This window comes from Equus caballus, chromosome 13, assembly GCF_041296265.1.
Source record: "Equus caballus isolate H_3958 breed thoroughbred chromosome 13, TB-T2T, whole genome shotgun sequence".
NCBI lineage: Eukaryota > Metazoa > Chordata > Mammalia > Perissodactyla > Equidae > Equus > Equus caballus.
Genome location: NC_091696.1, coordinates 37863638 through 37889141, shown reverse-complemented (window position 1 = coordinate 37889141; position 25504 = coordinate 37863638). Strand labels below are relative to the sequence as shown.

Sequence of the window (25504 nt, the reverse complement as noted above, 5' to 3'; positions counted from 1 at the left end):
GATAGTTGGTTTGAAGTTGTTTTCTTTTGGCTCTGGACTAATATCTCCACCTGAATATTGACAACTAGGGCAGTAGACGCTTTATAGTGGACCTAGTTTTCTCCCGTTTTAACCTAGCAATAAAATGTAGATCAGTAGCATTTTGTCTTTTAGTACACCTGGATTCAGAAGAAAGGGATTTGTGATTTTACCATTCCCCTTTTAGTATGATTATTACTTTCCAACACCTTTATTCCTTTTACATTTATCGGCTGGCATTCTACTTTAAGAGAGAGCCCTGCTGTCTTCTATTAGCTGTACCTTTACCTTCACATCAAGGTTGAAAACACGGACGTTCTGGTTTGTCACCCTATTTAAGAGTTTCCGTGTTTTGTCTGCATGATGATGGTAAAAGCTGCAACCCACGAGCAGCGGTTACCGTCCCGTCTGTGGGGAAAAGCGTTCACCGCCCTGCCGGTCATCAAAGGCTAGAGCTGCCTTCGTTCTCTTCTCTCCAGGTACAACGTCGTGACCTACATTCTTAACCTGCGGTCTATGAACCTTTTAGAAATTGCACGCAGAAATGCTTGCAATTTTTCTTTTCTAAGGAGATAGGTTCAACTGCATCCCTCCCCGTCCCCAGATTCTCAGGTACGTCTGGGGCCCGCCGTTTTTAGGGTGAACGAGTACAACTCCCAGAGGATTGGAGGTGAGGGCTCAGATGTCAAGGAGAAAACTGCTAACAGCCCTAAACTCCTCACCCACCACTGATTTCCCGGCGTCAACGAGATCAAATGTGGGAGTCAGAAGACCCGAAGGGGCCGGCGGGGCAGCGGACCTCGCGCTCCCGGCACCCTTCGCGCCCCGCGCCCGCACGAAGGACGCCCCACGACAACATCCCACTGCTCCGAGGCCGGGCTCCCGCCCCTCACGCTCGCGCAACCTGTCCACTGGCCGGCCGCCCGACACCCACCACAAGCGCCGCGGAGGCCACCACCTCCAAGACCCAGCGTTCGCAGCGCACCCCCAGAAACGACCCAACGCAGGAGAGGGCGGGGCCTTCGGCCGCACCCCTTCGCCGTTCCCCGCCTCCTTTGTTTCTTCCGGATCCGCCATTGGCTGCTTGTCCCCGAGACCGGGCGAACCCGCGGCCTGCATTGAGACGCGATTGGACGACATCGCTGCCGCTCGGCCGGCAGCCCGCTCTCCATTGGTCGAGGCGCCGCCGGGGGTTTGAATCGCAGCCCCGGCCGGGGAGGGTCCTGCCAAAGTGCCACGTTGGGCCCGGCTGCGACGTGAGGAGCCGGCTCCGGGCGCCAGCCGGGGCGCTCGCGCCATTGGGGCGGGTGGGCGGCGCGAGGCGAGTCGGGAAGCGGGTCCGCGGCGGGTGGCTCTGGTCAAGGCGGCGGGACGGAGCCTGGGCGGCGGCGCGTCCCACCCGAGGGCGGCTCTGGCTGAGGGCGGAGGGGCAGGCGGAGCGCCCGGGGCAGCGGCTGAGGCGGGACGGCGGCGGCGGCGGCGGGGACCGCTGTCCCCGGAAGAGCCGGCCGAGATGCTGGCGGAAAACCTGGTCGAGGAGTTTGAGATGAAGGAGGACGAGCCGTGGTACGACCACCAGGACCTCCAGCAAGGTGAGGGCGCAGTCGCCCCGCAGACGACGCGCGGGCGGCCTGGCGGAGGAGGCTCCTCCTGGGCGCGAAACTGTTAAAAAGTTGCTTTTGCTGGAGGCTGCCAGGTGCCAGGTGCGGGGAGAGGCTGGCGCTCACCTGGCGTTGGGATGGGCTGTGCCTGCCCATCGCGCCGGGGAGAAGCATCTGTGCGGGGCCGGGGCGGGCTTGTGCTCGGTGATCCTCATCAGCACCACTGCGCGCCGAGCGCTAACTATGCACCAGGCACTGTTTGAAGCGCTTTCCCCGGCGTCGCTGATCTAATCCTTAGAGCGTTCCTCGGAGGCAGGGGGGACCCCGAGCCGGCTCGGGCTGCGGCCTCTCCGCCGCTGGGAGTCATCGCAGCCCGGGCCGGGCGGGAGCGGTTGCAGGGGGCAGGTGTAGCGGGGCCATGTGGCTTGTGCCTAGCCGTTTGCACACATGCCGTCCGCACAACGGCTCTGTTGGTGAGAGAGTGACTTTTAGCATCCCCATTTTCCAGACGGGGAAAGCGGGGGCTAAAACGGCTAAGTGACTTCGCTCGAGTTAAGTGTGGGAGCCGGTATTTTTGGAGTCACACCCTCAGAATGAGGAGTGCCCAAACGCTATCTGTTCTTTTACCACCCGGTTTACAGGTTCTTCCGTTGAGTGTTAGAGAATTGCTTAGGCATAGTTCAGATGCCGAATAAAATGACTCCGGGGCCCTTCTACCCCGACCACTCCTTCAGTTCGCGCTGGAGCTTTTGAGTTAAAAACAAGCGTTTGGCTCTTGGCCTGCCTTGGATTTCTTGTTGACGCTGTCTCTAGAGAAAAACCTTAGAGCAGGCCTCTTTTTTTTTTTTTTTTTTTTTTTTGCGTATTAATAGCAGGGACTTGCAGTCCGGGGAACACTTTTTATGTGCCAGACACCGACTGGCCCTTACAACAGGTGCTCACTTAATCCTCCCAACAACTCGGGAGGTAGAAGTAGATACTGTTATCAGGGAGCTAGGATTCCACTTCAGACTCCAGCGCCAACTTCCTTAAGCACCATCCTGAACGCTGAATACTCCTCAGGAATTTCTTCAGGCATCTTCTGTTTCTGCGATTCTGTGTCAATCAATTTTTCCACCTCCAAACTTGCACTGAAAATTAGCATCTCATTTAGTTGAATATTAAATGACCATGATGTTTGTTCAGGCTAACCATTGAACTTGGGGGCGGAAAAAGAATGTAGGCTTAAATGACTCATACTCAGAAAAGGAAAATAAAACAAGTACCTCTTTTGGGGGAAGATGATTTTTTAAATCAGTATGCTGTGGACGGTAACCGACATCAAAGTTATTCACCGTTACGCTTTTATAGTCTAAGCTGTTTCGTGGCTGTGGCACAGAATTTGCCATCGTGTTCTCTAAGTCCGCAAGAAAGATTTGTCTTACTTTTTAACAAACCCGTTTTCAGAATTCCCTGTAAGGATTGATGGCCTAGTTTGATGCTTTCTCCAGGGTTAATGGAGCAACCACTGTGCAGTTGCAACATTTCCCTATAATAAATTAAACAGTTTGCAGAAGCAAAGCTAAATATTTTTCTTTCCTGCGTTTAAGAAGCCTAGATCCCTACAGGCTCCTTGTTTTGAATCCAGCGAAATACTTGACACATAATAGAAGCCCAATTTTAGTATTTGTTGAACTGAACCGAGGCACTCACACAGGCTTACTGGTTTCATGGCTCTCTTCCATCAGGTGCCTTTGTCCACACTACACTTTCCCCCTGTGGGAGATTGTTAGAAACAACCATTTGTAATACTTCAATCTACTGAGAAGCAAATGCAAGGTGGTGGGGTTTCATGTGGAACTCATTAATCTCTGATCAAAACGAAGTCATTAGGTGTTCAAGTTTAATGAAACCTTAAAGAGCACAGGTCTCAACCTCCTTAATGTTAATTTGCATTTGGAATTTGTTGTATGCTTTTCAAAGGACTTTTACATCCATTATCACGATGGACTTTGACATAACCCTGTCTGTCATAACCAAGTGCGTGGGGTAAGAAGAGATGTGAAATTCTAACAATCATAACTTACGAATATGGCCTGTAGAATGAAGGCTGCAGTGTGAATAAAAGGATATCTTTGTCCCAATTTTGTTAAAATATATATTAAAGAACTCCTAAACTTCTAATGGATTTAAATTTTTGTTAATTTCTCAAAAATTTATTATCTGCTCTATGCCAGGTCTTCATGTAGGCACTGGGGCCACAAGTGCCTATCCACAAGCTAGGATAGTCAGGGTCCTCCTCATGGAGTTGACAGTCTGGGCATCTGTTGACTAGAGAAGCCTGGAGATGCTGCCTCCTGGTATGTGCCCACTACAGCACCTGGCATATGTGGTAGGCCCTCAGTAGATATTTTCTACTGAGTAAAGTGTCAGAATTGTCCTGTGAAACAGATTGATAAGCAAATGTAGTGGGATTTTATCAAGTGCAGATATCCATCTGCTCATTTTTTACATTCTCACTATTAATTTACTGAGCAAGCCCTGTTTGAGAGAGCTGCTAAAACAACTTTTTCAGATCTGTTCTCAAAGTCACAGAAGTACAAATCTTTTCCTTTTGCAATAGAAGTATTATTTAAGTAGATTGAATCTTTGTATCAAAGCTTGCTGGCACATTCTTTTTTTAAAATTGCTGAAAAATTCTACCCTCAGAAGCTCTGGTCTACCATTCATACCTTGTTAGAAACGTGTAAAGCTGTGTGCAGGCAGAAGGAGAGAACCCATTGCTTTCACAAAACACTTTGATGAAGAGACTGTCTTTTGTCAGAGGGCTGAGTTGGCACAGTAAGAATGCTGACAGTGATCTCTGAGTAAGATCTTTTCTGGGACAGCAGGAGCCTTCTGTGCAGGTAATAATGGTGCTCGCTTTGAAATGTGCCCCTGAGAACAAGGTGGAAAGACTTCAGAGACTGGGTTTTCTTTTAGACGAGCTGCTATTATAATTGTTGTTTAGAGAGCTGTGCAAGCTTAGAATAAGGATTCAGGTTTCTCCACTGTAGATCAGCAAATGAAATCTTAGTTTAGAGGAATCCTAGGATTTCTGCTTCTTTTCAAGATGAGTACATTTTCCTTGTGTGCAACTAATTTGCTGCATCACTGCTTAGAGGGTCGTTAAAACTGACATTGTCATTTTTCTTGGTGTTTATGTTCAGGCTTTTTGCTTTCCCAATTATAGTAACGTTGGCAACAGGAGGTACACAGAAGCATCACCGAATGACGCATTTGACTTTTGTAATAGGAAAAGCTTTCAGCCTTAGTCTTACTGAATTACTGCTGCCGACTACAGCTAACCTGGGAATATGTTCTCCTCATGTTTTTTTGGAAAAACTGCAGTAAAATAAGAAAAACTAATAGCAGTGGGATTTAAAGGTTTCAGAATTCTGGAAAAAAGATTCTTTTAAAAAAATCTCTCCAACTACTAGAGCTAATTTTCAGCATAGGGCTGAGTGGAGTGTCTGTTTAAAGCTAACTGTTTACGCTGTTAAAATAGATTATTACCACTTGCAAAGACTGATTAGTGATAGAATATTAAACTTGTGGAAGTATTGATAGGTTGCAATTCTCAAGCCTACAGTAAATCTGTGGTATTTTTAGTAGCAGCTTAGGCCAGTTCAACAGGATTTAGAAGAGACAATGTCTTAATGAAAATCCTTATTGGAAAATAGAACGGGTACATAAGGCTTCAAAACGATATTGTTTCCTTTTCTTCTGTGCCTTAATTAAAAGTATAATAGTAAGGGACATTGAATACTCTCCCATTCCCCCCTGCTAATTATTTAGAAAACTTTTTTGGGCTTACTGCCAGCTTTTGGCTCCTTTTGGTTATGGAAGGCAGACGCTACACAACAGGAAACAAACTTTTTTTAAAGACCAAAAAAAGACCCTTTACCAGATGAAGTAATATCCTTTTATACCGTGTGACTTCACAGGCACTTTCTTGTAGTTGAGACCTGTCTTACCAGAATTCTATCCTAAACATCCTATGAAATATTTAGGAGACTGAGACTTCGGGAGATAAGGACGAGTCTCAAATTCTTTTCTGTTTACTTTTTACTAGAGGAGTGCTATACTTGGCATCTCTTTCTGCAGCAGCAGAAAAGCTGCTCCTGGCTGAGTATTAAGTGACATAGGTAGTTTCACAACTGAATGAAAGTAGTTGATGATGGTTTGAAGTTAGTCTTCATTCTGGAAAAGGTTTCAGCTCAGGTTTTGATTGCTAGTTGAGAATATCTTTGGTGAATCTCTGGTCCTTCCCAAAGAGGAATTACTCACCAGTTTACAACAGGCCAGGAGAGGCTTAAGTCATGTCTAGGTAATGTATATATGCTTTGTCTTTAATACAGTGTGGTGGCTTGGCTTCTGTGTGGGGCTGTGTATACACATTACATACCCTGCGTGTACGAAATAATTATATCTGGAACATCTTCAGCCATACATAATTCTTTTTTCACTTAGTGAAAGCAAGATATTAACTTGCCTGGGGTTGTATGTGTTTTCACTGGCAGAGCAGGCAGTACAAACCCAGAAAGCTCAACTCTCGTTTCTCATTACCATCTGTGAAAACAAGTGAAAAACTTAAGTACCTCGCCTAGGGAAATTTGTACTCTCTCCCTTAAACAAAGAAGTGTATATCCCTGTCATTAGACTTAAAACTGGGAAGATGTGGATGATAAAGTAGTGAATATAGTGAGAGTAAGAGTTAGAACCTGTTGGCTTATTATCTGAAGTCTTAAGTACTTTAGTAGACATTGTTAATATTTACATCATGAGAATATATTGTAACACTCATCCATCAACATTACACTGTTTGTTTAAAATGGGGTATAAAATGTTTTAAAGTGAGCTGCTGTGGTGTATGCTAGATTTTGCTGCTTTGTTTTTTCCTAATGAGGGAGAACTAAGCAAGGAGAATGCTAATTATGCACTCGAATGGACATTAGGATGTAACAAAAGTTGTTGCTTTTCTGTTACCACTTATCCTAGGTTAAGTTTTAATATCGGTAGTAGTGAATGAACATTAAATCTTGCTTGTCAACCTCTAAAAATTAAGTTTAAAAATCATACGTAATAAAGAAATTTGTTTTCATAATAAATATTTTTTATAACATTAAGTGAAATGACTTTCCATCATATTTAGAATAAAATTCAAACTTTCCTTACCATGGCCTATAAAATCTTATGTGATCTGGTCCCTGCCTACTTCTCCAACTTTATCTCAAAGCACTCCCCACCCCCCCCCCCCCATGCTTCTGTCACGCTGGCTTTTTGTTGGGGTGTGGAGTATGCCAAATTATTTCCTGTCTCAGGGCCTCTGCCTGGCTTTTACATGGCAAGATCCTCATCCTTCAAGGTTTAGCTAAAATGTCTCCTCAGAGAGACTGGCCTTGTGACCTCTCTTCCTAAAGTAGATCCTTTCTTCATTATCACCAAATCCAGGGGTTTTTTGTCTTTTTTTTTACACTCCACATCCAGTTGGTTAACAAATCCTTTTAGCTCTAACTTTCAAAGCATATCCAGAATCCTACCCCTTCTCTCCATCTCTGCCACTCTAGTCCAGGCCACCATCATCTCTTACCCAGACCATTGCAGTATCCTGTCACCCTGCTTCTAGCTTTGTCCCTTTCAATCTGTTTCCACAGCAGCCAGAATGATCCTGTCAGAAGTCTTCATTGGGTTCCATTTCACTCAGAGTAAAAGCCAAAATCTTCATCTCCTTTGTTAGGCCCTACACAAGCTGGCCAACCTTGGAACCCTGCTTGTCGTACTCCACCCCACTCCCCGCATCCCTCACACACTCTTACTTTGCTCCAGCCTCAGTGGCCTCCTTTAGCTCTAGTCATGTTCCTCCTGGTCTTTGCACTTGTTTTGCCTCTGCCTGGAATGCTCGTGCCCTAGATAGATCTACATGGGTCACTTATTCAGTTCCTTCACATCTTGATTCTCATGTCACCCTTGTCATATGTTCTTAAATTTCCACCTCCCATATCCACACTCTTCCTGTCCCCCTTCCTTGCTTTATTTTTTCTCTTTGACTCTTAGAACTATCTATTATGTGTTTTATCATGCTGTTTCTCCCAGTAGAATATAAGCTCCATGAGAGCAGGGAATGTGTTAGTTGAGTTCATTCTTAGATCCCTGGTGCTTAGATTGGTGTCTGCTATTATTGAATGTATGCATGTGTGTGTGAGTGAATAGTGTTTCACGGTTTGCAAGTTTATTTGTTTGCTGTCTGGCTTCTCCCATTAACCTGGGAGTGTCAGGAAAGCAGGAACGTCATTCATTTTATTCACCATTCTGTGGCCAAAGCTTAACATAGTGCCCAGCAATAAAAACATTCATTTGTGAATCAGTGAATACTAACAATACTTTTCCCGTGTATTGCAGCTTAGTTTGTAAAGTTTTTGTGTATTATTTCGTTTACTTTTCACAATCATCTATTGACAGGCCAGTCACCTCTAGACAAGAATAGAATTCTTGTCTGTAATAGTGTAGGGGCCTTTAAAGTCACCATATTTTTTTTTTAAGATTTTATTATTTTTTTTATTTTTCCTTCTTCTCCCCAAGCCCCCCCAGCACACAGTTGCGTACTCTAGCTGTGGGTCCCTCTAGTTGTGGCATGTGGGACGCTGCCTCAGCATGGCCCGATGAGCAGTGCCATGTCCGCGCCCAGGATCCGAACCAGCGAAACCCTGGGCCACTGCATCAGAGTGCAAGAACCCAACCACTCGGCCACGGGGCCAGCCCCAAAGTCACCATATTGAAAGTATTAACCTGGTAAATGGTAGTCAGAACTGGATCTCAGACCTTCCTACCAGTTCAGTGCATTTCCCACTATGTTGAAGAACCTCTCCATGAAGTTTACTGTACAGATAAGTATTTCAGTTACCTATGTTAGAACCAGTGTCCTTTTCTGTGTCATCAAATTTTTATTTCTGGGATTGTGTATAATACAAACAAATCCGATCTTATGTGCACATATGCGTGAGAAGAAAGAGTTGAAAAAAGAGGTTTAAAATGGAAATAAGGCTCTTTGCTAAATGAAAGCTTACACTATGACACATAATTGCCTCAGAAACTGTATTGCTGCTTTGCTTGTCTGATTTGCTCATCTTGGAGAAGGACTTGAAGAGAAGAAGGAAAAATGAGACCTGGGGCAACGTTCTTATTGATGCGGGGTCGGTGAGCCGAGGAGTCAAAAGAAAGATTTCTTAGACTCTCAAGATCTGGCAGTAGTGCTCTTTTATTTAGAGAATAGTGTGGAATAGCATGGGGACAGGACCCATGGGCAGTAAGAGCTTCTGCTGCCGCCGCTTCTGCTGCCCCCACTGGCATGGGGACAGGGTCCATGGATAGGCAGAGCAGCTGCTGCTGCCCCCGCTGGCATGGGGACAGGACCCATGGGCAGGCAGAGCTGGTGCGTGAGGACAGGACCCACGGGCGGTCAGAGCTCCAGCTGCTGCCCCCGCTGGCATGGGGACAGGACCCATGGGCAGGCAGAGCTGGTGTGTGGGGACAAGACCCACAGGCAGTCAGAGCTCCTGCTGCTGCCCCCGCTGGCATGGGGACAGGACCCATGGGCAGGCAGAGCTGGTGTGTGGGGACAAGACCCACAGGCAGTCAGAGCTCCTGCTGCTGCCCCCGCTGGCATGGGGACAGGACCCATGGGCAGGCAGAGCTGGTGTGTGGGGACAAGACCCACAGGCAGTCAGAGCTCCTGCTGCTGCCCCGAGTTGAGGGTTAGGGCTAATTTTATAAGGCATGGGTACGTGACTTATTTTTACTGGAGAAAAGAAAAGATGATGTAAAAAGTCATTAAATGATTTCAGTGCAGATGGGGTCTGGTTATTGTGCGGTCATATAACTTTAGATACGAATCTGGCCATATAGATCGGTATCTAGGTGAGGATGCCCTGGGCTTCTCTCCCTGGGGCAGCCCTAATTCACACCATAAAAAAAGTCCACTGGGTCATATAGTTTGGCATGTAGGCCAGGTCACCTTGGGCTTCTCTGGCTGGGGCAGCCTTAATCCACATCATTATTACTGATGTATTTTTCCTTTTCTTGACTGAATAATTTTTAGCACCCTCGGGAGGCACCAGGATCTGTAACAACAAACTTTGCTTTGATAGCTGCATTCACAGTGGCTGGATTTCATGGAACTTTAGAGACTATTGAAAGATTTGTCTGTATCTTGGCTCTGGGGTCCATCCAAAAAAGTAGATAATCAGGATCTGAATAAGTCCAGTCCATTAGCAAATAATTATGATCTTAGAAGTTACAATGCTAAATAATCATTCCTGAACTAATTAATACACCTGCATAAAGAAGATCAGTATTCTTCAAGTCTGACATGTTAGGACAGGTCAGAGAGGATGTTACCTGTAGAGGACCTCAGTTGAACTGAATTTTAAGTAGAACTCAGGTTTCCGTCCATGCCATTCCACCCTCCGTTGGGATCTGACTTAAGCTTTATATGTTGGCTTGGGTCTTGGTTCATTCCTCTTTTAAAGACTGAATTATATAAAGTGTTGAAGTGAGATTGTTTGCATTATTGTAAGATTCACTTGTTTTGCTAGATCTCCAACTTGCTGCTGAGCTTGGGAAGACATTGCTGGATCGGAACACAGAGCTGGAAGATTCTCTTCAGCAGATGTACACAACCAATCAGGAGCAGTTACAGGAAATTGAGGTAATGTCCTCGGCAGGAGAGTGACACTTGGAGGTGTTGCGTGTTGCTGCTGTTGTACCAATCATCTTTTGATAAAATGGCACTTGCAATTGAAAGCAACATTTAATTTCTAACACAAACTTTTTTGAGAATAGGAACCATTGGAGAGGGTGGAGAGGTTGATTTCTACCTTCTTCAGTCTTTCCCAGCATGGAAGGCTGAGTGATGAAAAAGACTTCTCCCTTCGCCCTTGGTGAAGTTACTAGAAGTAAATGGTCCAGTATTTGCCAGTATGTGAAGCAAAATAAAGCTGTGAATATTACGCTCAGTTTTTCACTTTTTTCTTTTAAAAAAGTGAATTATGCAATATTTAAGATATGCAAAGAGGTATAAAAGAATAATACAGTATAAACACCTGCGTACCCACCACCCAGCTTAAAAAGGAAAACTACCTACACTGTTGAATGTCCCTGTCTACCCTCTCCCTGGTTGCATCTCCCCCACACCAAACACCATCCTAAACTGGGGTTTAGATAAAAAATTTAAAAATCACATTATTGAATTTCATAATGTTTTCAAATTCCTTGTGTCATTCAAACAATTAATCATAGATGTTTCTTTCTCTCTGCACTGATCTTGATTTATTTACATTTTTAGTAGTTTTAAAATTAAAACACTACTTTTTCCCTTGGCTAACAAACTAAAATGAAAGATGCTGGAATAGGGCTTTAAAATGGAAGGTGCTATCTTGTAAATGATCCCATTTAAGTAGCCCAGTTATATGTAGGCCACGTGGCTATAAAGATGGTAATTATGGCTATTAACCAGACAATTGTCCCATTAGAATGTTTTCTCCATACCCCCACCTCCAAAAAAAAAGCTTTACACTTAAACTACAATTCTTTCCCCTCAAATTGGTACACTACAATCAGGACTCTTGTGTCTATGTGTAGAAAAATGTAAAAGACCTTAGAAAAGTGAAGCAATTCATCATGATCAGAACTTATTGAGCTCTGATTACATACTAAACCTGGTGCTAGAAATTCAAAGAAGTAGAATTACGTAGTCCTTGACTTCAAAGCAATCAAAATTATACAGATTTCAATTTTTGAACATAAATATATCGTCAAAACCAAGGCAAATTTATAATTTCAGTATTCTTAACTTTACATGTAGCCATGATTGAAGAACACACCATAGATCTTCCCCTTTGTCGCAGTTTAGGAATATAGCCAATGATACGACTGAAATATCCTTTTATAGTTCTGGGACGGCATATCTTGTAATGATATTGAGGTCACCAGCTACCATTTTTAGCACATTCTAGAGCAAAAGAGCATAGAACATGCCATACCAGAAATTGAGTTTACAGTAGTCCCCTTATCCACAGTTTTGCTTTCTACAGTTTCAGTTACCTGCGGTCAACTGCAGTCTGAAAATATTAAATGGGATATTCTAGAAAAAAGCAATTCATAAGTTTTAAACTGCATGCCATTCTGAGTAGTGTGATGAAATCGCACACTGTCCAACTCTGTCCCACCTAGGACGTGAATCATCCCTTTGTCCAGCATAGCCACACTGTATATACTACCCACCTGTCAGTCACTTAGTAGCCATCTCTATTATCAGATGACTGTCGCAGTATGGCAGTGCTTGTGTTCAAGTAACCTTATTTTACTTAATAACGGCCCCAAAGCATAAGAGTAGCGATGGTGGCAATTCAGATATGCCAAAGAGAAGCTGTGAAGTGCTTTCTCTAAGTGAAAAGGTGAAAGCTCTCAACTTAATAAGGAAAGAAAAAAATATCATATGCTGAGGTTGCTAAGATCTATGGTAACTTTTATTATAGTATATTGTTGTAATTGCTCTATTTTATTGTTATTGTTGTTAATCTCCTACTTTGCCTAATTTATAAATTAAACTTTATCATGTATGTACAGCTGTGTGCTGCATAACGACATTTCAGTCAACAACAGACCACATATATGTTGGTGGTCCCATAAGATTAGTACCATATAGCCTAGGTGTGTAGAGAACCATCTAGGTTCTCTATGATGTTCGCACAATGACAGAATTGTCTAACCATGCATTTTTCAGGACATATCCCTGTTATTAAGTGACACATGATTGTATAGGGAAAAAAGACGTATCTCCTGAGGATAAGGGGGGACTACTGTAATTACTTGTAGAGTTTGCCGGAAACCTAAAAATGTAGAAGAACCAGGCATTTTTAAATTATTAAACTAGCCAAATGTCATTTGTGGTCAAGGAACTCATTCCTGCTTTGTTTCATAGATTTTGTTTCTCAACTCATTGGAAGATTTCGTAGAGTGGTCTTGGGGTATATCCATGAAGACTGTCATCCATATTTATTTGTATTTGGGTAGAAACATAGTCTTAACACATTGTATTGATGTTTCCTATGAAAGCAGCTATAAATCACTATAACAATGCTATAATTGATACTTATTTTAGCATATCTCCCAAGTATAGATGAAAAAAAGTCCAAATTTGTACAATTAAGAGAATGATGCCTATTTGTTAATGTAGGAGGTTATAAACACAATTGCTTTATGATCTAAGTTACTTGTCTTTCTACCTTTGTTTTCTGTGGTATTGAGGATGATTAAACAGTTAAGACAGATCATTGACATTCTGAAAAACTCCAAAGATCTTTGAAATTCTCCAAATCTGCAAAGAACACTCCACCATCTAGTGTCTTCCATAAGATGTTGTAAAACATAATGGAAATGAAGTATCCAGTTCAGACCTTAATGATTAAATAAATATAAAATTAAATGTGTGTATAAGTATTTCAAATAAATTTAGACTGGAGTACTTGCCAAAATATTTTCTTGAATCTCTTGTCTCTATAATAGTGCATGTGGTCCACTGGTTCATAGATCCAAGCATTGTAGCATTCAACATTTTACTCTTTATCTAAAGCTGTTTTTTGGCTCAGAATAACACTGTCTTAGATGTCTTCTCTGCCATAACAGTTGCCTTTCTTCTTTATTTCTTTTTATAAATTGCTTCATGAAAGTCAGTAGGGGTGGGATGAAATGGGGAGATGAAATGGACATGCTGGCTAAGCTTATTTACCTGCCAGAAGACTACCGCGTAACAGCCTTACTGCCTGCTTGGTTCAGATCTGTTTCTGGGCACGCTTACCGATCACAACATAGACTTCCGCGGTCTCTCACTAATAGTCTAAAACAAAGAAGGCCTGATGCTCTTGTAAAAGTAACCAGGCAGCCAAAGAGCTTAATTCCCTGCTAAAAGATGATCCTTGCATTATGTACCTCTTATCAATGCAACCTTCAGGAGCCCCTAAACTTTATAAGGGCTCTTTCCTTAATTCAAACCTTATGTCAATTTTTTTCTTTTAAGTAAACTTTTTATTGAAATATAATGTACATACAGAAAAAAGCATGAATCCTAAGTATATAGTTCAATGAATTTTCATAAAGTAAACATACCCATGCAACCAACACCCAGATAAGAAATGAGAACGTTATCAGCTCTTCCAGTCACCCGACTAACCAGCATTCTAACACCTAGATTAGTTTAGCCTGTTTTTGAACTTTACATGAATGCAATCACTTGTACAAGTTTTAAACCAACTTTTCAGAATGTTTATTGGGAGTTCTCCTAATGAGAAAAGTAATACATGGTCATTTTTTTAATTTATAAAAATACATATTTGAAAACCAAAAGTCTCTTATCCCACCAACCCAGAGAAATTTTAAATGAGACAGTCCAGAAAAATAGTCTTGGAACAAACTACTCAGAGTGGATGAAGAATAGTGCAGAACTGGTGAAAATACTAGGACAATTATAATCCCCAAACCGTGACTCATTATGGAAATAGACAACTTGGAAACTGTCAAAAGGTATTTTGTAAGTAGAACTACAAGCATGCTTTCAAAGACTGTTAGTAGGTTTCAAACAATCCTCACAAAAATTGATCAGTATTTTGTTAAGCATCATTTTTAATGTAAAAAAAGATTAAATAAACTATTGAAAGTAGTGATGGGCTTCAGAGATGCTTACAGCCTGTGTGACTTTTATTCAGTATTAATCTGAGCATCTAATTTTTCAAGATTTCAGAGCAAGTTTTTCTGTCTGGGATGAGGGGGAGGAGAGAAGCTTTGGAGAGTAATGAGATCTGACACTATCAGACACAATCGGATTCTCTTAAAGTTTCCTACAATCGTGTAAGCAGCCCACAGCCTGGTGTTTTTTTTGCTTCTCTGCGTGGAAACCTGCATTATCCCCACAGAAGTTGTCCCTACCACTCAAAGTCAGCTGGCCTTCAAGGTGTCCCTTCTTTCAAGAACTCATGTCTTCCTTGGAAATTTTAAAGCATTTTGTGCTTCCTTTACTACATTTACCAATATTCTACTGTATATTATGCATATTTCTTGATTTGTTTTATTCTTCCCCCTCACCCCGACTTCCCGTTGCAGTGTTGAAGCTGTTGCTGTGTTTATTGATGGTCTTTCACACAGAGTAGGTAATCGATAAATGTTGAAATCAGTATCTTAACAGAGGACAAATAAACAGTTTACAAAGTGCTTCCAATATTACTAAACTGTGGGTTTCCACCTCTGGAGATTTTTAAAGGAAGTGAAAGGAGCTCTGGCCTCAGTGTTAGAAGACTCAGGTTTAAGCCTTCAATTCTACAGCAAATAGCTAGAGACTTAGGCGTGTGAATTACCTCTCAGATCCTGTTTGCTCCGCTCTGTGATGGTGATAAGAATGCTTGCACTACCTTGGTACAGGGTTGTTCTGAGGGGATGCGATTATGTAAATGCATATATTTTGGCCAGTATAATTTGTTGCACAGTTTATCCATCTTTTAAGAATTTTAGTAATGAAAGAATCTTAATTCTTAAAAAAATAAATCCTTTTCAATTACTGGAAAACAAATCTTAAAAACAAGCCAAGCTTTTAATAGTGAGATTATAGATGGTTTTTTTTTTCATATTCATGCTTTTATTTCTTTTTCCCACTAAATTTCTTACAGGGGAAATATAGTAATCAGAGGACAGAGATTTTTCAAAGGTAATAGGAAATATTTCTTCAGTATTGGGGAAGGTCATTTTGATCCTAAATTAAGAGGATTTGGGCTATAATTCTTAATATAAAGATAATCTCAACACTGCATAAAAGCCAAATTTCCATTCCATTCCTTATGTGTTTTTAGTTTGGGTTGTGTCTGTCTTTTCCTGCATTCCAGGTCAGGGTTCTACAATTGCCACATGTTAGTCTAATCCTACTGACCTTTCTTTTTCAAAGGTTTGCCTCAGTTGTAAAGGTGGCCTGTTTATAGCTTTTGTGTATAACCTGAACCTTGTACTCACAGCTGAGGTGACATTCTGTGCAAATTCCAAGACACGTGTGAGATAACCCACGGAACTTAAACTTTGATACTCTCGCCTATAAGTTGACATTTTTCCCTTTATTTTTGCTACCCCCGTCTTCTCCTCCCCTCGCTGTTTTGCTTAAATGTCCTCTTTCCCCCTGTTTAATATGGCAGATAGTTTTGTACTCGAGTTCTTTTTGGCACTTGAATTTCAGGTTGGTGGCAGTCCTGTCAGATTCATTTGAGGCTGTGTATCAAACATTCTGAACTGAGAACACCAGAGCATTAGAAGTATATCTGTACCTTTAAATGCAGGGTAGAAAATAAGCTAACTCATTTTCTTCTAGATTCAGAAAAAAATTGATAAATACTAATTTGAAGTTTTAGACGTGAAGCCTTAAAGCGGTGTCTGACTACATGGAGTTCTGATTCTCAGGCCTTATATCAGTACTTGCTAAAAGATCTAATAATTTTTCTTTTAAGTTGCTGACCAGTTTAATCAGACTCCTTTGTTAGGTGACCTCTCACAGATTGTGGAGAAGTGAAGGGCTTTTCTGATTAGTTTTGCTTTAATAAGATTAAACTCCTACCATGTGAAAACAAGCTCCCTGCCATTTAGATTGTCCTTAAAGCCAAGTCCTCTAAAACCAAAATATCACAAATTCCTCCTGAATGGTTTCATTGTGTTTTTGTCACAGTTTTTATATATCAAACGAGGGAGACTCACTGTAGTTTTTTAATAGCCTCTTTGTATTTATTTGCATATTGACTCGTTCCCTTTGTGTTGGCCGCAACTCTAATTGAACATATCTTTATAAAGGGGCAACAGCTTGGGGCCCACAGAATAGCTGGAATAGGTGCAGAGAAATAATCTATAAATGGAGGAAGAGAGGAGAGAAGTAGTGGCTAATAGGGCCTTTTCCCAAGAGGGCTTTAAGCAAAGCCCTTCTCAAAACCTTTCAATTAGGTCTCTCAACATTTCAGCTGAGTTGTGATATAGCACATGATAGCTGTTGTGAATAGAGGTCTAGAAATTGCCATTTAGCCTACATTTTTTAGTCCCGACTGTGTGTCAGGAATTGTACTAAATGGACTAGATGTATAAGGGGCTTCCCTTCTTCAGGGCGGGTTAGAATACAACATTAACAAGTAAGTAATTGGGTTGTTTATTATTGTGTTAAGTGTTTCAAGGGAAATTGATAGGGTGCCTTGGGAGAGGTGCTGCTTTAGACAGGGGGTCTAGAAAGGCTTCTGAAGACGGTCTGTTTGAATGGAGGCCTAAAGGATAATCAGAGTTCTTAACCATTTTTGTGCTGTCAGTCCCTTTGGCTATTTAGTGAGGTCTATGATGATCCTCTTAAAATACGTCAAATACATAGAATTACAAAGGGAACCTGTTATATTGAGATGCCTATGAAAATATTGCAAAAAATGAGTTTGTGATATAGTAATATGTGTTTCTTTATTAATACATTAAATATCAAGATCTAATGGCAATCTAAAAACTGCAATTTCAAATAGTGATGAGTATAACCAATAAATCAACATTTCTGCACCCATTATCATGTCATAGGAAAATGTCTGTGATTTCTATTGGTGAGGAAGTGCTAGGTACCCCTCATACTACTGGTGGTTTTTTGCCTCCATTCATAATTGAAGGAAATGCTAAATTTCAATTAGAAGTTAGTGAAAATGGAGCTACAACTTTCCCCCATCCAATGTTGCAGACTTTCAATTCTGTCCGTGGACCCCAGGTTAAGCACTGCTGGATTAGATAGAGCCAGCCAGGAGAAGTGCGTCCTCTGGGAGAGGGGAGAGTAGGGGAAAGGACCTAAAGGGAGAGGGAGCTTGCCTTAGGCTGAGGCAACTCCACAATTTTAATGTAAAGTTACCCACCTCCTGAGTGTGAAATAAGGAAGAATCAATGGCTAACAGATAAAGCTGGAAAAACCATTTAAAGAGACAGTTGGGAAAATATTAACACTGAAACATAATAGCTGATATTAAGGAATTATTGGGTTGTTTTTTTTTTTTTAGGTATGATTGGAATTGTAGTTAAAGTGAAAAGTCTTATCATTTAGAAATATAAATATGTATACTTGAATTAACATGTCTTGGATTTGCTTTAAAATGATTGGAGATGAGAGTAGAAGAGTAGAGATGAAACAAGATTAACTGTATGTTGATAATTGTTAAAACTGGATGATGGATAGATGGGGGTTCATTAAACCATTTTTTTCTGCATTTATGTTTGACATTATCCATAATAAAAAGTTTTTAAAATGTAGATAGGATTAGCCGTCTGTAGAGTCAGTATTTGAGTGGACTGAGAATTTAGGAAGCAGCACTCAAAGTTCAGGTAACTAGTATGTAATTTCAGGGAAGTATGAGTGTAAGAATTTGTTGAAGTATAACATGGTAAAGAATGCTACTGTGATACAGTTAAAATCTAACTTAATCTTATTGAACAACTGCAACTCGACGAAGTCCTAAGAAGGGAAATGGTGAACATTAAGCTTAAGGATCATTGTTGATCCAAGTGAGTACTTATGTCTTCTAGACCCAAGAGAAAGAGACATTGGGTTAAGGGAGGGGAGATTTCCAGGATATTCCATGACCAGGATCAACATTTCTCTCGTAAGTGTGATCCATGGACCACTTGTACTAATATCACCTGGAGTGTTTTCTAAAAATGCAGAATCTTAGCTCTACCCTAGTCTTACTGACTCAGAACTTTAGGGGAAAGGCGCCCAGGTTCCTGTACTTTAATAAATCCCCCAGATAAATCTTAGCACGTGTGAAGTTTGAAAACCATAACCATAGATAAAGATGACAAAAGCTGTCTCTTGTTGAGCAGTTTTACCATATGCCACATGCCATGCTGAACCTTTCACATATGTTAATCTCTCAGCAACCTTGAAAGGTGATGAGGCAATCTCACCCTAGAAAAAATTGTTACTTGCCGGAGTCACCCAGTTAGAAATGACAAAACAGGACTTCAAACCAAATTCTGACCCCAGAGCCCAAGCTCTTAGCTACTATGCCTCTCCCTCCCATCAGGCTTCCTCTTTTCTCTGATCCTGTGCCCACCAAAAGACTCCCGTGGGAGCTGGCCTCTCACCTAGCATTTATGGGGCAGATGTGTCCTACAGAGGACGTGACTATTCCAATCGCTGGGTAGGGACAGATCCTGTTGTAAATTAATAATTAGTGTCTGGTCTATACATTAGCCTTTTTTAAGGTGGTTGTGAATCAGTCCCAAAGAATACTTGAGACTTTATACTTGACATAAAGTAGCTTGCAGAATTTCTGTACTATTGTATATATATTCCCATATTCTAAACCTTCTTTCCACTCCAATATTCCTAAGACATTGAACACATTTTCCTCAGTGACAGGAACCTACTATGACATGGCTAGCCAGAGGGCAGGATTAAGGGCAGGGTCCTAGGAGAAGCTGTGGGGGATGAGGGAGTGAAGAATAAACACAGGTTTTACAGGGTCATGCTGTGTGTCACTTATCTCACATAATATTTCAATCCTACAAGATGGGTGCTAAGAGATCCTCAATGCCTTATTTTCAATTCCCGACCCAAAAGGCTCTGTAGAACAAGATTTTTTTCTTAAGTTTGCAACAAATTCATTTGGCAGCAAATCCTGACCTGAACTCATGTGAGGCTGTTTATAATCTTTATTCATACTTTTTGATTCACAAATATAAATGCTTGATTACAGAGTGCTGCCCAGACCCCACCGGGGATATTATAAAGTGTTGTGTGCCATGTTGTCTTTCTAAAATTTAAAGAATTTTCCAAAACACTTTTGGCCCCAAGAGTTTCAGATGAGAAAGTTGGAGTTATGAGAGTTAAGTGTTTCTCAACACATTGCTACCAAGTTATGTAACTAGATTTGATAAAAGGCCATACATGCTTTTTTCAACTCTGCCACACTGCCGTTTAAAGAGCCCACTAAAAATTACGTAGCCTGTTCTTTGAAAGAAGACTGTTAGCTTTGCAAATACTTGTAAGTTTGTATAAAAAGCCTCAAAAAAGCATTTTTAAAGTCATGTCTTTGGTCTGTTACCATTTGATCATCAATAATGCTTCAGACCTACCTTTTTTCCTCTTTCTAGTTGTGCCCCAGAGAAATATGAGTGTTTCATTTGGAATATGTACTGTGTGTCAGCATCTTGAGTGGAGTTGAGTAGGGGAGGGAAGCAAGATAACTTTAACACTGAGGCTTTAAGATTGTGATAATTCCCCTGTATTCTTGGCTTTAGAAAGCAGTCTTAGCAGTACCAAAGTAAATAATCTGGCAAATTTCTCACGAATAAGGAGGATTATGATGATAACATTCTCACAGAATTAAAAATAATAGGAATCTTTGAATCATATTAAGCTAAAATATGTCTTTCTGGTTAAATCAGTCTTATTTTCCATATTTCTTGTCCAGAATGGCTCACTCAGAGAAAAAAATGCTTTTTTTTCCAAATGAAAATTGTTTAAAGTCCTCCACTTTAGCTTTTCTTATTTCTGTAAAACGTGATATTTTTGCTTAAACATGGATTATGTATTCCATGCTTTTTCTCTTGTGGGAGTGTCATATCTCACTTTAGATTTTTCTGTAGAGTATTAATTTTATGTGTGTTATGTGATTTGTAAGAGTAGACCAGACTCATAATACGCAGGATGTTGCTAAGCATTAGGGGAACTAAGCATATAAAGGATGGTCTGGACTCATTTCCTATTAAGACAAGTAGTTTAACTGGGATTCTAAGTTATTTCCATAAAAAAAAAAAAAAAAAAAAAAAAAACCTGTGGTATTGTGGTGTAATAAAAATTATATATTTGATCTTTGTCCCCAGCCTGGCTCAGAGCTCCTAAAACCCTTGGAATCTCCTGAGTGATAGGAGGGGACAGGTTTCCAGAGGGAACCAACCACTTGATTAGTGGGTTAGAACTATCAACCCAATCTCCTAACCTCTGGGCTGGAGGTTGAGTTCACTCACCAATAGCCAGTGATTTAATCAATCGTGCCTATGCAGTGAAGCTTCAATGAAACTCTGAAACGAGGCTAAGGGAATTTCCAAGTTGGTGAACAAATATATTGATGTGCTCGGAGGATGGTGTGTCTGGAAAGGGCATAGAAGCTCCACACCGCTCTCTACCCCCACACCTGGCCCTATGTCTTGCTTCCTTTTGGCTGTTCCTGAGTTGTGTGCTTTAGAATAAAGCAGTAAATGTAAGTAAAGCACTTTTCTGAGTTCTTTGAGTTGTTCCAGTGAATTATTGAACCTGAAAGATCGTGGGAACCCCCAAATTTATAGCCAGTGGTTGGTAGTACAGATGGTCCCTGGGACTTGCAACTGGCATCTGACGTAGGGACAGTTTTGTGGGACTGAGCTATTATGACCTGTGGGGTCACCAATTCCAGGTAGTTAGTGTCAGAATTGAATCGAATTGTAGGAACTCAGTTGGTGTTGGACGATGAGAGAACTGGTGTGGGAATACTGCAGGTATCGCATCTGTTTAATGTGCAGCCTGGTCACTGTCGTCTTCTCTTACAGTATCTGACCAAGCAGGTGGAGCTTCTACGGCAGATGAATGAACAGCATGCAAAGGTTTACGAGCAATTGGATGTCACAGCAAGGGAACTGGAAGAAACAAATCAAAAGCTAGTTGCTGACAGCAAGGCCTCACAGCAAAAGATTCTGAGGTAAATTTTCCGGACTCCGTTGAGGAAGCTCTAGTGGAAAGTCATTTGGTATAAGCTAGAAAAGAACATGGCTGTCGTGGGTTGGGTCAGTATGGGGTAAAGTTTAATTTGATTCTTTATGGAGAATAGAGGTTAAATGGAAGGCCTTTCCAATTACAAAAACCATTTGTGTGTCTGGCAACTAATCTCTCCTCACTGCTTATGCCCTTAATTTAATATGACAAGCAGCAATTGGCTTCTCTCTGTTCCTCACAGTCTGACTGAAACGATCGAATGCCTCCAAACCAACATTGATCACCTCCAGAGCCAGGTGGAGGAGTTGAAGTCATCTGGCCAAGGGAGAAGGAACCAGGGAAAATGTGACCAGGAGAAATCGGCACCCAGCTTCTTGTGTCTGAAAGAGCTGTATGACCTCCGCCAGTAAGAGCCTGCCTTTCCATGCATTTACAAGCAGGGGAGCGTCTCATGTCGTTGACACACTCTGGATTCCAAGAGATTAAAAGTATCCTTTTAAGGGGCTGGCCCAGTGGCATAGCAGTTAAGTGCACATGTTCTGCTTCGGCGGCCCAGGGTTTGCCGGTTCAGATCCCAGGTGCGGACATGGCACCATTTGGCAAGCCATGCTGTGACAGGCGTCTCACATATAAAGTAGAGGAAGATGGGCATGGATGTTAGCTCAGGGCCAGTCTTCCTCAGCAAAAAGAGGAAGATTGGCAGCAGATGTTAGCTCAGGGCTAATCTTCCTCAAAAAAAACAGTACCCTTTTAAGAAACACCACATGGTTATTAAACTGCCAGTGGTTTGAACAAAACCACTTAATGTAAACATAAAAATTACAGGGTTCTTGGGTATTCATAATTCTATGAAAACTCATTTTTGAAAGTCTTGGGAGCATTTATTTCAGGGTTTTAATGCATTAAATCTTACTTAAAAATAAGATGCAGTACTTCTGATAAACTATAGATTTTGGGGTTGTATTTCACATTAGAGTGAAGAAAAAACTGAAATTTCAGTGAAACAAAAATCCAGGCAAACAGTTTTTTCTGCCTACAGAAATGCCTTTACAATTTAGAGCTATGAGATTGAATTTTTATTGAAGAACTGTTTATTGAGCACCTGTTGCATGGCAGGTGCTATGCCAGAAATGAGGAGTGGTAAGCGAAATACACACAGTTCTGCCCTCTTGAAGCTTTCAGTCTCGTGGAGAGGCACATGAACAATCACGTAAATAAATACACTTGTAAGTTACCTGGATTACTCAGGTTTGGTGGTTCTCAGCCTTGACAGTTCATCAGATTACTTGTGGCGTTTTTCAAACTGCAATACCAATGACTCCCAGAGGCCTCAAGCAGAATCTTTAGGTGTGGGGAAAAAGCTGCCCAGGTGATTCTGATGTGCATTCCTGGTTTAAAGTCAGTGCAGCAATGGTTCTCAATCTCGGCTGCATATTAGGAATCACATGGAGAGCATTTAAAAAACCCCAAGTCTAAGTGACAGACCAACTAGGTCAGAATCTATGGGAGGGGGACCCAGGCATCGATATTTTTGAAGACTACCCAGGTAATTCTCATCTGCAGCCAAGGCTGAGAAGCACTGGGCCATCCTGATTTCCTTGAGAGGTATCGGTCGTACTACCGGTCTTTGGGAATGGATGTTTTATAGTACTTTTAATGTTTAAAAAAAATTAGTCATGTTTTCTTACATGTGTTTATTTTCCAGCCTCACACAATTTTATTTTAGCCACCACTCTAATGTGGAATAGACAAAAAATAGGTCACTATCACAGCTCCCCAAAAATACTGGGTTGAAAAAAACATCACTCCCCGTTTTCCATTCTCAATTGACCTGTGTAATATATTCTTTCGTCATTTTTCCTCTAGACACTTTGTGTATGATCATGTGTTTGCTGAGAAGATCACTTCCTTGCAAAGTCAGCAAAGCCCTGATGAAGAAGAAAACGAGCATTTGAAAAAAACAGTGACAATGTTGCAGGCCCAGCTGAGCCTGGAGCGGCAGAAGCGGGTGACTATGGAGGAAGAATATGGGCTTGTGCTAAAGGAAAACAGTGAACTGGAACAGCAGCTGGGGGCCACGGATGCCTACCGAGCTCGGGCGCTGGAATTGGAGGCTGAGGTGGCAGAGATGCGGCAGATGTTGCAGTCGGAGCATCCTTTTGTGAATGGGGTTGAGAAGCTGGTGCCAGACTCTCTGTTTGTCCCTTTCAAAGAGCCCAGCCAGAGCCTGCTAGAGGAGATGTTCCTAACTGTGCCAGAAGCACAGAGAAAGCCTCTTAAGCGTAGCAGCAGTGAGACAGTGCTAAGCAGCTTGGCAGGAGGTGACATCGTGAAGGGCCACGAGGAGACCTGCATCCGGAGGGCCAAGGCTGTGAAGCAGAGGGGCATCTCCCTTCTGCATGAGGTGGACACTCAGTACAGCGCCCTGAAGGTGAAGTATGAAGAGCTGCTGAAGAAATGCCAGCAGGAAGAGGACTTCCTGTCCCACAAGGCCGTGCAGACATCCAGGGCCCTGGCCAAGGACCCGGCTGGAGTGAATGCCCAGCCTGAGCCCAGTGCTAGAAGCTGGGAACTGGCCTCTCTTACCCCAGAGCCCATTGGCTCCCCCACCACCACCACACCTCCAGAATACAAAGCACTTTTTAAGGAGATCTTTAGTTGCATCAAGAAAACTAAGCAGGAAATAGATGAACAGAGAACGAAGTACCGATCTCTCTCCTCCCATTCCTAAGTGAACCTCCAGCTCTTCTGCTAAAATGCCTGTTTCCTATCACATCTCTCTCCACTCAGACAAGTGTTTGTAAACCCAAAGCCTAACGTTGCTCATGATGTTTGCCTCATTACTTTGCTTATTTAGCAAATGTGTACATCGAGGAAAGAAGGTGGCTACTGATGTCAGTTCTATAATCCAGTTCTGTTTAAGCTTCTCAGGAAATCCCATGACAAACTGGCCTCGGGCTGGCGCGCTGATTAGGCTGCAGTTTCTTGAAAAGCCCCAGAACCAATGGAGGGAAGATCTATGCTCCTGGAGAAGTCTGCCTGGAGTTACTATAGTATATAGTATATGTATGGTGTATAGTATATTGGGGGGAAAGGGCAGAGTTGAAACAAAGTCAAGGCAATTGTTGCTGCCTCCTTGCTTAACTTCTCAAAACTACATAGCAGTCAGATGGCTACCAAACTGAAATATCTTTTGCAAACACTGTTGGATACTGTGAATTCAGTAAGAATGTTCAGGAGAAAGCAGGAGTCTAATCCAAAATAAATGGCATTAACAAATGCTCCAAGCCTTTGAGTTTTGTTACATCTGCTACCAGTTGAACTGTGACTGACAGGTAATCCTAAAACCTCTAAATCTAATTGAATACCAAATGGAAAGGGCAGACTCTGGTTTGACCAGCTTAGCTTGTTAGTGTCCACCCCCACATTCAAATGTTTTTATGCAAAGCTATAGTGATTAGGACAGGCAAATATGTAAATCTTTCATTCCTTTCTTAAATTCAAACTAAAAGGGCAAGATCAAACCCCTTACTCTTACTGTGTTGTCGGAGCTGGCTAACCTGCCAGCCACAAGCTGCTCTTGCTCAGTTTCTTCATTCCTGTAAATGGATTTGACTTGCTGCAGAAACTCCGATCTGCTACTTTGTTAAACAGTATTGACGTTCTGACTGTGGAAATGTACTCACCCTCTCACTTGCATACTTTTAATTTAAAACTATTTAAGAAAACCCAGGTTATAGTAATTGTATATATTTTTCTAAAAACCAAATAAAACTATGAAAATGAACAAATGGGTCTATTGCTTGTTATTTTAAGCTTAAGCCATTTTACTGTTAAAAACAACTGCCCACTTTTTTTTCTTCCAACAAATTTCTCTAGGAAGACGTGGTAGTGATTTTTTTTCCCCATTTCCTTTAAACAGTTCCTTAGGATCGTGTAATGGCACAAATTCTCTTGTTGACAGACGTTCATTAAAATTACTATATGATTGAAAAACATTTTCAAATTTATATACTGTATATAATTTTCACGATTTGAGAAATGTCAGACTTGGATCTGAATTAAGGGCATTTGACTAGTTGAT

The 25504-nt window shown here is 41.6% G+C and overlaps 1 protein-coding gene across 1 annotated transcript; it reads left to right on the top strand.

Moving 5' to 3' along the window:
• The first annotated feature begins 1257 nt into the window (after positions 1-1257).
• CDR2 (cerebellar degeneration related protein 2) lies at positions 1258-25203 on the top strand. Its single transcript, XM_001916036.6, has 5 exons — positions 1258-1610; positions 10232-10344; positions 21258-21406; positions 21662-21826; positions 23287-25203. The coding sequence occupies exons 1-5, from the start codon at positions 1532-1534 to the stop codon at positions 24149-24151; spliced, it is 1371 nt and encodes a 456-aa protein (XP_001916071.2). The 5' UTR covers positions 1258-1531; the 3' UTR covers positions 24152-25203.
• The last annotated feature ends 301 nt before the right edge of the window (positions 25204-25504 follow it).